Below are 17540 nucleotides of genomic sequence, written 5' to 3' on the forward strand. Positions count from 1 at the left end.
CCAGAATCACGCTCCTACAGTGGTGAGGCATATCTTATCTTAGGGCAGATAAGTGTCAGGTTGTGTGAAGGTTTTTAGAGGACCCAAATGTAGAAAAGCCAGCCGAGGTGGTTTCTTTCAGATTTAATAAGTGGTGGAAACAGAAGCTTAAATCCAGAAATAACTATCACCACACACAGGAACCAGAACAAAGAGGAACACTTAGGTCAACATGGGAAGGAATGAAGATAATCCAGCACTGAGTAGCTGCAGAGGAGGAGTATAACTGCCAAACAGAACAAAGAACAGAGTTATCAACTGATTGGGAGCAGGTGTGGACAGAAGGATCTAGAAGGGAGGTAGGGGAAAGAAGCCTGACACAAGAGGGCAGCAGAGAGTAAACAAGAAATACTGTACATAAGAACCCAAATACAATCAGAAAACAACAAATGACCTAGAAAACAGAAAGAAACCTAACAGTACAGAATTATGGCAATAAGTTGCTTCAACATTTAAATTCCCTTTGGGAATAATAAAGTATTTTTTAAGGAATTGTGATCAGGGACATGCACAAAGCACCTGCCCTTTTCAAACAGAACCAAAGAAGTATATATATAGTAGATAGTAGTTGGATTCCTTCTGATTGTATGGGGTGGACAGGTGTCTTTATGCAGCTAACGACAGCAAACAGGTGCATCTAATTTAGCTTAATAAATGAAGTGGAGGTGGACATTTTGAATGCAGACTAACAGGTCTTTGAGGGTCAGAATTCTAGCTGATAGGTGTTCAAATAGTAAAAACATATATTGGGATTTCTAGATTTTTCTTTAGGTTAGGTCTCGCACAGTTGACATGCACCTATGATGACAATTTCTGACCCTCCATGATTTCTAAGTGGGAAAACTTGCAGAATAGCAGGGTGTTCAAATAGTTATTTTTCTATTCATTTTTCATAGTTATATGCTGACAGTTCCATAGTAGTGATCACAGCTTATATGTAGTGTTTATCTCCTGGGCTGATCCTGGATCAGCTTCTCTGTTAACGCGAAAGTTCAGATCTCCAAACTCCAGGTCAGCAGCTCTGGATGCTAGACTCTTGACCACACGAAAACGCTGCAAGACTTGCAATTCCCAACATTCAAATCATGCCAATGGACCTCTCAATGCACCTATGCTTTTGTGTTAATGCACCATCAGAGTTTATAATTATCCACTAATCTAAATTGGACAATCACATAAAATACAATAATAAAGCACTTAAGGTTGTTTGTTGTGATATACACAAGGCACTGCACATTTAAACTGAATTCAGTTTATCCATACAGCACAATTCACATCTAAAGCACCCTACCAAGACAATACCGTTGAAAGTTACTATCAAGGAAACACAGTTTGCATCAAGTCCTTGACTTGTAAAACATGCTGAATATGAAAAAAAGCTGAAATTGATACACTAATCTGTAAGGTTTGTCCTTAACCTGCTGCATCTTGTGTCCGTAGGTTGTTGCCTGGAGATGCACTCGTTATCTCCACTTCTTGTCATAGTGCCCTGCGCTCCCCTGATCTCCTTTTTTCTCATTCTGATTGGTCCCTGTCAGTGCACTGTGTATATTTCGAGTGGTCGCTAACTTCTTCCATCCATGCCAGGATCTGCAATCAAAGACAAATAGTTTGTTTGCAGAAAATCTATGTCTAAATCTTTGAGTCTCTGCATGTTGAGAACAGAATTATGGGCTTATGCTGCACATGCATCAGGCTAAAAAAAAAACAAAATATTAAAGAAGAAGAAGATGGTGTAGCTGTATTTGTTGGGGGACTTTGCTTCTGCATCAGCGGAGGCGGACGTGGCCGCAATCATCGCCTTGGCGAGCTGAATATGCTTGGCCAGAGTCAGCGCTGCCTGCTGGTTGCATAAGCAGTCTGGGATTGAGTCAGCTGTGGCCTGTAGTTGCGGCACTGTTTTCACACAGCCTTAAACCTGGTGGCACTGAGTGTCAGTGTGGAGCTCAGAGGACGGAGGAGGCGGAGGGAGGATTTGAGATCAGCTGAAGGGAACATGATGTATTTTGTTTCTGTTTCCAGGACATTGAATGTTCCTCCTCGTGGGAGTAAACATTTCTGTGGGATTAAACATCACAAGTAAATGTTTATCATTAAAAAAGGAGCCATTTCTTTATTACTTCTATCCAATAGTGGCTTTAAAAAAAAAAAAAGCAGGCTTAAGAAAGCTCAGGTGAACAGCAACATGAGCGTGGCAGCATTAGGTGTAGCCTAATTACTTGTTTGGATAAATACTGAGCATGAATGTTTAAAAACGGGAAGAAAATCAGAGAGAAAATATTTTTGAAATACTCCCAAAGACACGATTCAGATTCCCCTCCATCCTAAAGGTTCTTGATTTTCACATCAATGGTTTCTGTATTTCTTGTGATCAATGTTGTCTCTTTTCGTTTCACTTCTGCCTCCAGTGAAGCTCAGATAAATCAGAGAATCCAAAAAGCCTTTATTAGCATCAGTTTAATTTATTTGAACAATTAAATCAGTTTGAGCTCTGAGTTTTAAGGCTTTATTTTTAAGGTGATTTTATTTTAAGGTATAGCATTAAATTTCTTTTAAATTCTCTGTTAGATGATGTTTTATTGAAATGCTTTTAGACTTTTTGCAATCTCACATCCAGGGCCTACATACTCTGGGGAATTCACACAGAAACTGCTATTCCATTAATCTTGCTGACGTTACCATGCCAACAGCTAAGATGCCTTACACAACATTTATCCTGATTTACAACAGACTTGAGCTCAAGACTCTGGCCATTTCACAGTATGTGTACTTCTGCGTTCTCGTGTACTCGTGAAACGTCATGAACCTCAGCCCTAGTACTGTTCCAATTCACAAGAACAGCAGACCGAGAACGGACAAAGTCCCCGGATGTTGTTCTTACCCCTCCCTATTTACCCAGTATGCAACAGAGCAAACTTGTTGGGTATAATACTTTTAAGTTTCACTATATGGCCAATTTACTGGTTTAGTGTGTAATTTAAAAAAATGTTCCGAAGTTGAGAGGACCGCAGCAACCAGCGGACCTCCGAGGGTAACGGCAGCCAGGGCTAACCGCACCCCGTCTGCAGCACCTCTGGCTCTGATGGTGATTTTTTTGTTTTATTTGGCAAAAGGTTAATTTGATTTGTGTTTATCTGACTGTGTTAATGATTAGTCCCCCACTAAATAAAAAAAGTAAGAATTCATTATTATCTAGAGACTATTAATAACAGGAGGTGAAAAGTAGCTCCAGACCAGCCGATTGTGTGGTGATGTCATCAGTAAGGTTTCTGTTCCAATTCACCCAGATTTATGCTGTGTCCTCCCGTTTTCCCCAAGTCTATACTTTCCTGTGTTCTTGTCAAGAAGGTACTTGGCGAGGACACGAGTCCAAACTCGCATTCTAGTGAATTGAGAAACTGCCTCTTTCTTAAGGTGCAAGAAACCAGACCGACCTTTGAGTTGTTCCCATAAGACCTGAGAACTGACCTGGACTCCTATAGCCTGAGACCTGAATCTCAGAGATTATCTTGGTCCTATGTGGAGAGAAGAAAAGAAACAGGGATTTACTTTATTAAAACAAAGATTTCTCGTCAGAGGGTTTGGCTTTTTAAACCTACATGTTTATAAGCACAGCTTGCATTACTAAAAGAGCAGTGTTTTAACTCTAGGCTCTTCAGAAGGATACCAATATTTCCATAAGCAGCATCTCCCAGACCACAGACCTAGTATGTTTAAAATTGACAGAACAGAGGATGTTTTCTTCCCTCTAAAAGAATCTAAACCAAAGAGTGTGATTGTGATTAGATTACAGTTATGTTACATTCACAGGTCAGAGGAAGAGGAGTCACTCAAATTCCTCCACTTCCAGTCGACAGCCCATTCTCTGAGTGCGTTCATTAAAAGCTTTAACTGTTGCTAAGTGCATGCGCTCTCATGCCTTTTGACATAAAAACCAACTTGAAGCTCTTCTGCTTAACCGTTTCTTTCAATTGTCCATGGAGCACTGGTTCAGTGTCGATGAACCAAAGACAAAGAGAGCCACTAGCACTGAACCTGCTTTTGCTGCAGGTTTTCTCCTGTTAAAAGGGAGGTTTTCCTCTCCACAGTCGCTGCATGCATACGGGTTTGAGGGATTGCTGTAGTCAACGACACAATGCAAGCAAATATGTACTGTCACCTCATTCTTTCAGGTTAAACTGTTTTTCTTTTGAATAAACTTTATGGCCCCAATTTAGCTCCGTAAGAATCCTGCAAAGTAAATGACACAATGATGTTAGATGACATTTTTACTGATCTGACTGTCTGATCTGATTGGAGCCTTGAGATGACGTGTTTTCAGTCTGTGCTAAATTAATAGATGAAACTGAGCTCAAACATGAAAACCCAGAAGACTTTTAAGAAAACCTTTTTTATCTCCTAAGAAGTTTAAACCTTTGAATTTCCTAATTCCTTTATTTGTTAATTTTATATATAAATGTATGAGATGGAGGCAATCAAATCAATGAAAGTTAATTCCTGGATTTTCAGTTGATTCTTTACTGTATAAAATGATTATTATGAATGAAGGAAAGAAAGACATGTATTTCAAATACAAACAAAAGAATATGGATAATAAACACATAGAAAACTTCCACACTCAAATAAAACAGATTCCGGTTCTAAAATGGGGTGAATAGAAGCTTAATTTTTTTTTTTCCAGATAAATTACATTAATTTCATAAATGTAAAAAAAAAATAGATAACACATATATAGGTATGCATTGACGTAAAACATACACATGCAATTAAACACATAGAAATCTATTTTCCCATCCATTCCTGCCCTCCTCTATAAGTATTCAAAGTATGTTTTTATGCCAAATATATTCAAGTTTGCACTACATCAATATAAAATGAATTGTTGAAATAATAATGCATGCAGTTTGACGGCATGATGTAGCATATCATTGCTAATTCCACATTACGGATCTGCATACAGTAATTGTCAGGGTTGGGTTGAGGTTTTGAGGACCCAAATGTAGAGAAAATGAGGCAGAGGTGAGTTCTTGAAGATTTAATTAAATACCTGAGGCAAAAAAAAAAAAATCCAAAAACCAAAGTACAAAATACATGGAACCAAAAACCAGACAACTTCATGGGAAAACTCAGATCGGGAGCCAGGAAAAGATGAGGAACCAACAATAAGGAACAGCACAGAGAGAGTAGATATGGGAGACTGAACAAAAGCTGGACTAATGAGCTGATTGGGAGCAGGTGCGAACAGAGGATTCTAGAAGGGAAAAAGAGACCAACACAGGAGGGCAACAGAGGGCAATCAAGAAATACCTAAGAACTGAAATATATCCAGAAAACACAACAAAATAGTAATTAAACCAATAAAACTAGAAAACAAAGAAAAAAATGGGACAGTATTCGGACGCTACCAAAAGTGACACTTTAAATGCAGGACAGGAAATAATTTAGCACAAGTTGTGCTTGGTTTCTTTGCATCAAACTCCATTTTATACTTAAATGCCGGCATAGGTGATAAGCTAGAAGACAGGATCACTGGAAATGTAGTGTTTAGTTGAATTTTGATCTGCTAAAAACAAAAATCTAATTTTTCTCTCTGACAGCCAATCAAGTTGTTATTTTGTTCCTACAATCCATGGCTATCTTTGCTACAAGACACTTATTATCTAATCTGCAGTTCTATTTTATGGACACAAACACGAAAAAAATACCAAAACAAAAACAAAACAAAAAAACTAAAAAGTGTTTGGATAAAGTAAGCAACTCTGATCCATGACAGAAACAAATGGCCTAGTCTGCACAACAACTCCCTGGCCTCTCCTCTAAATGTGTATTTGTATTTTATTGCACAAGAGAAACAAAGAGAAAAGTGCAAGCTCTCTGTGGCGCCATGCATCACCCAAACTGACTCATTCTTCCTCACCTGCTGCCATCAACCTCTCTCCCAGTCGGCATCACTCAAGGAGATAAAACCCCCACAGAGGAACATAAAGACCTGCAGTGGGAATGACAAGAGTTGACTTCACAAGCCAGGAGTTATGAGAGCTCGCCGGTGCTTTTTTTAGACATCAAAGAGAAGTTGGTGGCAAATAGCGAAGCGTCTGTAGGAAGTATGATGTAAAGAGGGTTTCTGAGGAGATTGGCAAAGCAGAGTGTTGAAGATAAGGAGGAAAAAAAAGCTGTAAATATGAGAGCAATCCAACTCTCTGAGCAGCTTATATAATTGTTGAGTGTTGGGCTGTATGTGCTCCCGTGTTTCCTCCACATGCGCCTGGATCTATAAGGCTGTAGGTCAGGACTTGGCAGATCAGCCTGCTCAGGAAGGAGGAAAAAAAGAAAGCAATCGGTAAGAATAAACACACTGCAGTAGGAAAGGGATCTTCTGGAGCTGACTGTTATTGGCTGGCTGTTTGTGTATGTGTGACTCAGCTTCCAGCAGCCACCCAGGGGAGTAGCATTTAAAATTACTTAGGCCCTCACTGCAGATAATAAGCATTTTCAGCGACGACCACGCTGCAGACCTGACGGGCAACCACCTTAACATCGCTCAACCAACCTGAATGAACAAATGATGCCAAAAATTTTAGATTTCTTTCACATTTTAAATTTTCAGAGAAAGATGCAAACAAAACCCGAACTGTTGCTCGTCTCATTCCTACAACGATAGAGCAAATGTGTGATATCTGGTTGCTTTATAGCCTGTCTGTAGAAAATATGTATTTATTGGTCATATTTTGTATATATTTTGGATAAGATCCTTTCTCTGAACCTTTAGAGCCAACAAAGCATCAAATTTGACCTGAACTGTATCTACCTAAATTATTTCACACACTGTTTTCAATGTTTTTTTTTCCTTTGCTGAACCAGGTACTTCTGTTAAAGCGCTGAAACAAGAAACCAATGTTATTACTTTAAAACTTCACTCTGATTCAGAGAAACCTTGCCTGAAGATGTTCAGTTGCAAAGCAACCTAGCCTTTGCTTTTAAGCCTTATACAACATTTACAGGATCAAGCCTTATCTTATGAGGCAAGTTTAGAGTCATGCATTAAACGGAAAGATTGAAATGGTACAAAATAGGATAATTCCAGCCGCGTTCGCTTGCAGCACTGAGGGTTCTATTTCTCCAAGCAGTCTGGAGGGAAAATAAGGTGTAAAAAGAACCACAGAGGTTGTTGATGATGGTGATGAGCCGTCAATATGTTACCGCTGATTTTCTTTACAGTGCAGCTGTGTTGGAAGTTCACAGTCTGCTGATGGCAAACCACAAACTCATCCATGGAGAGAAATGATGTGAGCTATTTAAATTAAGAGTAAATCAGAACCAGAGAAGCTTTACTGTCAGGTTTCGATGTTGGATTAACAAGGAAACCTGGAGTTCACATAAAATAATGTAGAAACAAAGTATAGAACAGCAAGTTGTGTGGAATGATGTGAGAATACAGAAAGATTTTGCAGAGGAAGATTAGCATAGCAGATCTTGTACAATGTAAAAAAAATGAAATTTAGAGAGGTCATTTTTTTTTCTTAAAATAAGAGTATTTGTTCTTGGATTGAGGAATTAAAAGAGACATTTTGCCAATGGAACAAGACGGTTTACACTTAAAATAAAATAAAAAAAAATTGCATTGTCTTATTTCAAGTCCATATTATCTAATTATTATATTTTTAGAGTAAAAATACTCATTCCATTGGCAGACTACCTCATTTACCTACTCAAATTAAGGGTAAATCCACTTAATATAAGAAATTTATACTTATTTCTAGATAATTTTTCCAGTGTGAGTATACAATAAGGACAATATAAAAAGAAATTTCAACTGCAGGTCTTGTTAATCTATCTGCAGACGCTGTTTTTGTGGCAGGAAGTTCTGGTTCTGATGGACTGAAGCCTCTTCCTACAGTACAGGAGAAAGTTTGGAACAGTCTGTGTCCAGGGTGGCAGGGGTCAGATGCAATTTTACCGGTATGCCTCTGGGTCCTAGAGGTGTACAGTTCACCTGGAAGGACTCACATAGAGAACAGTTGCAGTTTTTATTTATACAGGTAACACAATCATACTCTTCAAAAATATTTTTATCTAAGGAAAAACAGCTCATTGCAAGGAGTGATCGATTCTATGCAATCTCTCAAACTGAGCATGCATGTAGCGGCAGTGGAGAGGAAAACTCCCTTTTAACAGGAAGAAACCTCTGGCAGATCCAAGTTAAGAGGGAGTGGCTATCTGCCGAGGCCGAATGAGGTTCAAGGAGACAGGAGAAGAAGACATAAATGAAATAAGTTATTTGGGGCTCGGGCCCCGGCGGAAGACTTCGATGCTGTGAATCGGCGTACGCTTGGATGGGAAACCTGGGGTCTGGACAGTGGTGGTGGAATAAGCCAGAGCGTTAGTGGGACTGAGAATTTGGGAGCAGATGGGGTGGAGTTGGATGAAAAAGAGAAGCTGGGCAAGGTGTGAAATAAAGGCAAAATGATTGGCTTGGAAGAAGATGCGGCTCTCGAGTTGATTGACTGGAGCTGAAAGAGGGAAATCACAGGTGGTTCAGGTGAAGCTGATAAGAGTCTTCCAGATTTCATTTTTGCTTTAGCTTCATTTCCTCTAGAAAAGCAAGATTGCAGTCAATCACTCATTCTGCAGAGTGAAAAAATATGAACTCAATAATGTCAGAGTAGGAAAGCATCACCAATCTCTTTAGCAGGCTAAAAATCTAAAGCTACCGCAGAAAGCACATTCTCTACTGTTTCATCTTGACGAGGGAGACGGTGTTCAGTTCTTGCTTCAGGTCATTATAGATGACGGTGCATAGGTGGTAGAATTAGTCTACGGAGGCGACTGTAGAATGCCACAAGATGATGGGGGAGCATGGGGGGATGTCAAAAAATATACAACTCCTCTGTTCTCCATTGTTTTCAAAGCTCTGATCTTCAGACAATTCTGCACCACATAGTAAATCTCTAACCAGTAAGCAGACTTGTCCTGGAGATGAGCGGGATATGGGTGGTGTTATCCATAAACTTCAGGAGCTGGATGGTCTGGCGGCTGTAGTAAAGGTCATGTATGGTTAGCTGGGGGAGCTGGTCCTGCTGCAGGACCAGGATGATGGTGTAAAAGCAGAGCTGAAGTGCATAAGGAGGATCCTGGTGTAGGTTCTTAGGGCATTCTAATGAGGCAGGGTGTAGTAAATGACATGTTAGTTAAATCCTCTAATGACTTTTGATGGCTCGGTAAGTGAAGTGCAGCAGATCCAAAAATTAGTGCTGCACCGATCCTGTAGTCTAGAGATGATTGTGGAGGCTGTGAAGCAGGCTGGTACATGGCATGTGGTCAGTGAAAAATAAAAATGAGGCCAAAATATTAGAGATTCATTCCCCTTCCTGTTTTTTTGTGCAGTGAAACCAGCTGTTGGCTGCTTCGTATGTCCTGCCTGAGAGTTCACTCACCGCTTCTTCACCCCAGTCCATCGTTTGAAGCAGCCCCCACCATGAGCTCCTCTCCGCTGGTTTCTCGCTCTAACGTGGATATCCTGGATGAGCTGCAGCTGATCGCTGCACAGAACCTGGAGAGGCTGGAGGTCAACAAGTACTATGAGGTGATCAGGGAGCTGGGGAAGGGCACCTATGGTAAGGTGGACCTGGTCATCCACAAGATCAGAGGTGAGGGATCAGGCGGATGCACAGTTTACATCCTGCTTAGATACAGTAGGGTGTTTCTTGGGAAAATAATCCAAAATTTCTCATTTTTCCTTTCTCAAAAGGTACAAAAATGGCCCTGAAGTTTCTAAAGAAGAAGACAACCAAGCTGAAATCGTTTCTTCGCGAGTACAGCATCTCACTCTACCTGTCCCCTTGCCCTTTCATCATCAACATGTTCGGCATCGCCTTTGAGACAGACGAGTACTATGTCTTTGCCCAGGAGTACGCTGTGGCAGGAGACCTCTTTGACATCATTCCTCCACAGGTGCCAACATACTACAGTTGATGATTGTTTCATTGTATTTTACTAAACTCTTGATATTCCCCTTAAAACTCCCTTTAACATTGAACATCACTGTACATCAAGTGCATCACCAGGATTCTGGTCCTTCTAAAGAAATCCACATTTCTAAGTGACATAGACATGGAATTCCTAATTGATAAACTCTGTACTCTGTATATTTCCAATTGTACCAATAGTTTTCTCTTCCAGCTTGAATATGGCAATTCTCCATTATTTCTTGAAGCAAGCAGTTAAATATGCAGACCAGCGATGCAATCTGAGCTTTTTTAAAAAGATGCTAAAAAGATGTTATGCCATTTAACCAACCCAAAATAGCTGATGTAACTGGATACTTTGATGGCATTTTTCCAAACAAAACTTTTCCATTCTGAGGCAAAGAGCTAGAATTGTCCTAATTCGTAAATTTCTTACTACCCAGAGTACTTCAGATGGTGGAAGATGAATCTTAAATTTACACCTTCTGTAAACCATTCAACCTTGTCTATTCGTCGGCTAGTGCTTAATATTAATATTCCTTTCTTCTGACCTTTCAGGTTGGTCTCCCGGAGTCGGTGGCAAAGCGCTGTGTGCATCAAGTGGCCATTGCTCTGGATTATCTGCACTGTAAGAAGCTTGTCCACAGGGACATCAAGCCTGAAAACATTCTAATTTTTGACAGAGAGTGTCGCAAAGTCAAGCTGTCAGACTTCGGAATGACTCGTCGCGCTGGCTCGCCTGTAAAAAGAGTGAGTAACCATTTAGGTATCTGGGTTGCTTCTGGCTATTTATCTGACCTAGATGTGACCTGCTGAGTTTTTTTCCCCCCAGGTGAGTGGCACCATTCCCTACACGGCCCCTGAGCTTTGTGACGCCTCTCGCCAGGAGGGTTTCTGTGTGGACTACAGCACCGATGTCTGGGCCTTTGGTGTGCTGCTCTTTTGCATGCTGACTGGGAACTTCCCGTGGGAGAAGGCGCTTCCCACCGATACTTTCTATCAAGAGTTCATCCACTGGCAGAGGAGGAGGACAAATACGGTGCCGTCTCAGTGGAGGCGCTTTACAGAGCAGGCGCTCCGTATGTTCCGCCGACTGCTGTCAGTGGAGCAGGACCGCCGCTGCTCCGTTAAGGAGGTGTTCGGATACTTTAGCCACTCATGGATGCTAGATTCAGAGCATGACAACAATGGAAATGGAGGTGGGGGAGGTAGCAGGGAGATGGTTGGAGGCGGCAGCGGAGGAGGGAATATGCGTGGAGATATAGACGGTACCATCTCAACTTCTTCATCAGGGGAAGAAGACGAGGAGCTCCTGGTAGAGAGGATGAAGCAGCAGACTTTGTCGCCTCGCTCGCCACTCTCGCCACTCTCTCCCGTGGCAGTAGAGAGGGGCAGCGGTGGTGGCGGCGCAAAGGGAAACATGATGGACCCCGGCGGGGGACATTTTGTGTCTGTTTCCACTAACAGCTCTGTGTCGTCCACCAACAGTTACGACCGAATGCCACGAGAAAATGGTTCCCCCGGTGGTCGCCTGCTGGTGGCTACACCCATTGAAATCTGCGTGTGAGCATGGCCGGCTCGGCGACAGACTGAACCCACACTTTTATACCTCTCAAACTGCAATAGTTGTGCATGTCTCAAAAAATGACCAGACTAAAAACACTAATGTATCTTGTTTTCAACATGTTAGGAAGAATGGTAACACACAATAAGGCGACGAAGATCTTGACTGAAGGCAAACTTTCCTCATAAGGAAAGATTTTTCATTGGATGTCAACAAGAGAGGCTTTGTTTACAATCTAGTGACATTTTGAAATGCATTTCATACAAAAAAGAAAGAGAAGAGACTAAGAAAAAGGAAACCAGAAAAGAAAACCAAAACGTATTTTATAGAGCAATACTTGCAGCAAAAAAAAAATGAAAGGAAGGACAAGGAAAAAGCTTTGACAAAGTGACGCAGGATTTGTTTTATAAGGAGGACTAAAATATGAAGAACAGATCAAGGAGTGGGACAATGTGTAAAAAAATATGAAAAGTATGTTTGTGGATTGTGTCTGTATGAATCTAAGAAAAGTGTATTTATTTTAATTTGAAATACTATTTATTTATTGACTCCTTAAAGACTAAGCTATTTTTTACTATTTTCTTTCTTTTTGTTATTTTTGTAAAGTAACTGTCTATGTTTTCCGTTTTAGTGAACACTGTAACGTCTAATTCCACTTACCTAATAAGTCGGGGTGTAACGGTGTGTTATGACACAACATGATACCTGGTTTACAACCAGTAAACCTTTTTTATTTTTACAAATAATCTGAACTTTTCACCAATCACAAACATTTTATTAAGTAGAAAGATTTTACTTTTAGATCTTGGAGTGTTTATTACGACGGACTATTAGGGCCAAAAACAAAATAAAATAAAATAATAGAATATTACAACTTTATTTTTGCAATATGAAGAGACTAGAGTAAAGTAATGATAATAAAGTAATCAGATTATCAATCCTTTCAGAAAAAAAATCTTTGAGCAGCAACCACCTGCGCAGCCAAAGCACCAAACAGCAATCTGACCTCCTTGTGCAAAAATAGTAATAATTTGATACTAATGTGTAAAAAGGTTTAATATTTCCTTATTTGTAAAACTACCGGTAATATGAAAGTATAACTTCACATGATCCTCAACAGTCTTCATTTCAATGCAGGGGATGATAGCGCAAGAGTTCTCATTAAATATTATTGACCTTATTCTCGTAAATTACAACTTTACAATGTTATGTCTTTATTGTTATGATATAATGACTTCATTCTGGTAATTCTACTATTTTATTCTCTAATTGCAGTCTGTAAAAAACAAAATTCTCTTTAGTTGGGCCCTAATACTCCGTCGTAGTTTATGAATAAGAGCGGAGGTCTTCAACAGGGGGTCCGCGACCCCTGGAAGGGACCCCCTACTCTCAAGATTGTAATCTTAAAATAAACCTAAAAAGACTTGGGAACCTCCAGAGAGACGAGTCGCACCTATGGAGCTGATGCTTACAGTCAGTCTTGGAATGGCCTAGTCAAAGTCAAGAGCCACCAACCTTTCAGAGAAAGTTTACTGAGAATCCTACCGTTTCATTCACACCTGTTCCAATAACGAGGAATCCAAATAAGAAATACTTTAATAATCCCAGGGAGAAATGACTGTCATTACATTACTCCGTCTGTAATAGAGTGACTATAAGACCAGTTTCATAGAACACAATTTCATAAAATATTCAATTCAATTCAGTTTATTTCTATATACTTTTTTTCCTTACTTTGAAAAATAATTTGAAAAAAGTTTTAGATGTATCTTGAAAAGACTTTCTTTCATAAAGCAGGCTTATTTCAATAGACGACATCAGTCCAACAAATGAACAAAAAAAAAACAATAAACACCAAGCCATTTCATTACATTTTAGTATCTCATATTTCATATCAGTAAATACTGTTACACCCCTACTGGCATTAATGTACATTATTTGACAAGATCAACAGATTTCTGATGGGAAAAAAATCTGATGATTATTGTCCTGATTTTAAGAGAAAAAAGACTTTTGAGTCTTGTTTTTTTATTTTTGTATTCACTCCTAAAATTCTTTTCCTATAACTTTTATCTTTGAAGCTTCACAGGAAAAGTCTGTCAGCAAAGCTTTTTTTAAATTATGTTTATTTATTTTCTGGTTCAACTGAACCAATTTCTTTGGATTTCATATCGAAATCCTGTCTGTAGACTAAAAGAGAGATTACCTTAACAAAATTCAGAGAAAAGAAGCTGAAAAAAACCCACACCAACTTTGTAATCGCATGACTAGTTCACATTTACAGTAAAAAAAAATAAATAATAAGACCTTAGTTATGAAAAAAAATGTTTTTGAAGAACCCTGTGATTATTTTTACAGTAGCACAATTAGTTTCTACTCTGGGTGAAATATTTGTTATCGTGTGATTATCTTGTCACTTTCAAAAAAAGCTAATAAAAGATAAGCATGAGGGTGTTAGAGTGAGATGATTAGGAGCTTTAAGACTTTTCTTCTAAATGGCCTTTAAAGAGGCAGTGAGGTATTTTTATCAATTCAGAATGGTGGCAAAAAAAAGAGCAAACCAACTCATTTTGTGAGGAATATGATTAAAGAAAAAGATTTTTTCAAAGCAGCAAAACATGTATAAGAATAAGTGTTGCACCGATGCCATTTTTTGGCCCGATACCTGGTATTTGGCCGGTATACCGATACCATACCGATACAACAATGATACCATCTGGAATTGATGAGTGTGTGTGTATATATGAAGAACTGCATACTACTTGGATGTAAAATAATTGCCATCATGGCTTTTTCAAGCTGCTGCAGCTAAAACAAATTGAATCCAGTAGAACGATTTATTGCCTACCTGGAATGGATGACATTTGTTGAATAAACTTTTGGCTCTCAAAATGGTATCGGTGCCCTATTTGTTGGTACTCGCCGATTCCGATACCACCATTGTAGTGCAGGATTGCCCCACCTGATACTGGTATTGGTATCGGTGCAACACTAATAAAAATGGCCGTTGCTTTCCATACATAAACCTGCATGGATGTGTACGTGCTAAAAAGCTCCCTTGTGCAAACCTGCTCAGTGTTTCCTGGATCCCAAACCGTAGTAACCTATAGATGTAGTGTAGCTAGCACCCCCCCACCCCGAAAAAAAAAAAAAGTTTCTTTATCTTGTGAGTGTCAGTAGCCTCAGCATGGATCCTCCCCACTGAGGAATAGCTAGACCCAGCTAAAGCCTTGTGCGTTCTCATCTCGTTCTCGCGCATCAGTGGGTACGAATACTTAGTCCAGCATCTTGTGACAATCTCTGACCTCATCAGCAGTCTTCTGACTCAGAACAAAGGAGCATCCTGATACAGACACTGTAGCTCTGCTGTTTTCTCCAGCTGGCTGTGGGCAGCAAACCAAATTCACATGACCACATAAAACCTGTATGTGAGCTCATCATGCCATTAAAGCTCCCCATAGATAAGTCAGTGCAGCCTTGTGTTTTATTGTCCTAACTCTGCTGGCCTTTGTTTATCCCTGCTTAATTACAATGACGCTATAATTCCAGCATCTGAGAAAGCAATACTCCAAATCCTGTTATCTACGTTTAAAAAAAGACTCAAAAAGTTCCCGTGTCAAATAGTTACGATGATCTGTGATGTGTTTTCTATGGTTGAAAGTCTATTTAGTGAGATGCGGTTAAAAATGTCAGAACAAGCTGTCTAAAGCGCACGGAGAGCAAACATATTAGTTTGAAAACTGTAAATCTATGAGCTGCATTTAATTCAGCAGGCTTAAAGCCTGAACTAATAAATATTAAGCTTTTAATGATGTAAAACTCTCCTGTTCTCTGCAACAATAGTCTTTTCTATTGTTATCCCTTCAATCTCTGAATCCAAGCTAGAATAATGTTCTAAGAGTAATAACAAATATTCTATATAAGATTTTCCAGATGCAGAATTGATCACTGTTTTTTTATTTAAGGTTTATATGCAAATATTGTAAAAATTTCACTACGACCAGTCTTTTTTTTTTTTTTTTTTTCTCTCAGGGCTACAATGGAAGAGTTTTTAACCCATCCAGGGTTCAGAGTTCTCAAAGCACATATTATCTTTTCTTGTTCTGTGGCCTCCAACATCTGGTGGGTGATTGGTTGGAAATTTAAAGTGGATTTTGTGGAAAATTGCTGCACTTGAAGTTTGTGAAGTTTGAAATTTCCCATATAGGAAAGAACAAATTCTTATGTTCTGAATTGAAAGGTTATCATGCATTGAGATCCTCATAATTGCCCATGCTTCCTTTAAAATCAACATTTCTCTTTTTTTCCAGTGCAAATAAAGTAAACAGTGGGAGAGAAAAAAAATGTATTTGAAACGCCAGTGTTTGATTAAACAAGAAAAGGAGCGATATTGACACGGCTGTGATAAAATAATAAAACTTAAAACAAGTCCAAACCAAGAAAAAAAATCGCTAACATTTTAGGTTGCTCATAAAATGCATCCAAATGTGGAAAATATTAAATTTTACAAATACTAAAAAGATTAGTTAGATAAAGCAGGTTTGATGAAATAGTTCTCAAATAAGAAAAACAACAAGAAAAACATTTTTTAAAATACATTTCAACATAACTTAAAAAAATAATAATAATTGTCTCTGCTCGCTGATATTTTTGGCCAAGAAACCTGTTGATTATTTCATTTGGATTAGATTTTTATCTGCAGCATTTGAATATGAATATGTTCAAATACATGCAAACATGTACTGGATGTATTCTGATCAGATGCTGATGTTTGACCTTTCTTTCTCACCTTTTATTCTAGATTGGATGGAGTAGAAATAATAATAAACCTTTTTAAAATGTTAGAAAGAAGTTGTAGACAGCTGATTGGCTGACTGAAGCAATAAAAATGTTCAATTTTAGGTTAATTCAAAATAAATTGTGGGATTTAGCTTGATTAACATAATTGTTCCAAAGTAAATATCGGAATCTATTAGGAATACTACAGATGTAGAGATCAATATCCTGGAAGGATTCCAGTTTCAGATACAAACTCATTTAAATTTGTTGGGTTTTTTTTGTAAATTTGTGGAATTTTCCATTCAAATATTATAGAAAAGCCCCTTTCTGCTGCCTGGGCGTTGGTTAAAAACTAGATTTTTCATTTAGAGTAGCTCTACTACTGGAAACACTCCCTGGTTGCAGGTTCAACAATAGCTGACTGCTAATCCTTTGCCTTTATGGATGGAATAAAATATGAATAACTAAAAAATGTGGATGAATGACACAAGAATCCTAGAATTGAGCAACACTTGATTAGTTTTATTAACCTGCATGTTTTCTTTGCATCAAATATTATGGTTTGGATTATTGAGAGGAAAAGGGGATTTTCTGAATGTGTAGAAGCCACTTTGTTTTTGTTCCTTCAGTGTCTGAGTCAGTGATTGCTGATTTGTCGTCTTCTTCCTTAATGTGACGTGTTATGAAGTCCCATTGTCTGGTCGGTGAAATATTTCCAAGCATCCTGATTTTAGCAGTTTTGATTAGTAGGTGACCCGCAGTACTAGAGTTCATTTCCACCTTTGTCTTTGCAAAACAACTGTCTTCCTGTAAGCTGAGATTTAGTCAATAAAATGAGAATATGTGTTGGAGTGAAAATGGTCTCTCTCTATTTTCTAATCTCTTTTATTCTGATTTATATGAATGCAGAGTGAATCTTAAGGGGAAAATATACTTATTGGGGGTTAAAATTTTAGTAGTAAACATGATTTTAACACCATTCTTTTGGACTATCTCCAAATTTGATACATAAAATTCAATTACAAGCTTAAATCTGTGAAATCCACTGTAGTAGGTAGTAGATGATTGAACAGTATCTGCTTTGTTTAAGGCTTTTTGAAAATGTGATCATATCAATCTGTGTTAAAAAAAACACTTTGTGTCATGATCTTGGCACTGATGACTGGCTTAATTATTCATTCCATTCACTTGTC

The 17540-nt window shown here is 38.7% G+C and overlaps 1 protein-coding gene across 1 annotated transcript in view; it reads left to right on the forward strand.

Moving 5' to 3' along the window:
• Window positions 1–13237, forward strand: part of LOC107102635 (serine/threonine-protein kinase SBK1-like) — a 25259-nt gene extending 12022 nt beyond the window's left edge. Inside the window, exons 2-5 of the mRNA XM_015402015.1 lie at window positions 9424–9686; window positions 9788–9990; window positions 10563–10754; window positions 10837–13237. Coding sequence (XP_015257501.1) covers window positions 9449–9686; window positions 9788–9990; window positions 10563–10754; window positions 10837–11571 — 1368 coding nt within the window. The 5' untranslated portion in view covers window positions 9424–9448 and the 3' untranslated portion in view covers window positions 11572–13237. The remainder of the gene's footprint in view (window positions 1–9423; window positions 9687–9787; window positions 9991–10562; window positions 10755–10836) is intronic.
• Window positions 13238–17540: the final 4303 nt, after the last annotated feature.

Source organism: Cyprinodon variegatus, unplaced genomic scaffold (genome assembly GCF_000732505.1).
Source record: "Cyprinodon variegatus isolate N-32 unplaced genomic scaffold, C_variegatus-1.0 Scaffold1285, whole genome shotgun sequence".
In the NCBI taxonomy this organism is placed as follows: Eukaryota; Metazoa; Chordata; class Actinopteri; order Cyprinodontiformes; family Cyprinodontidae; genus Cyprinodon; species Cyprinodon variegatus.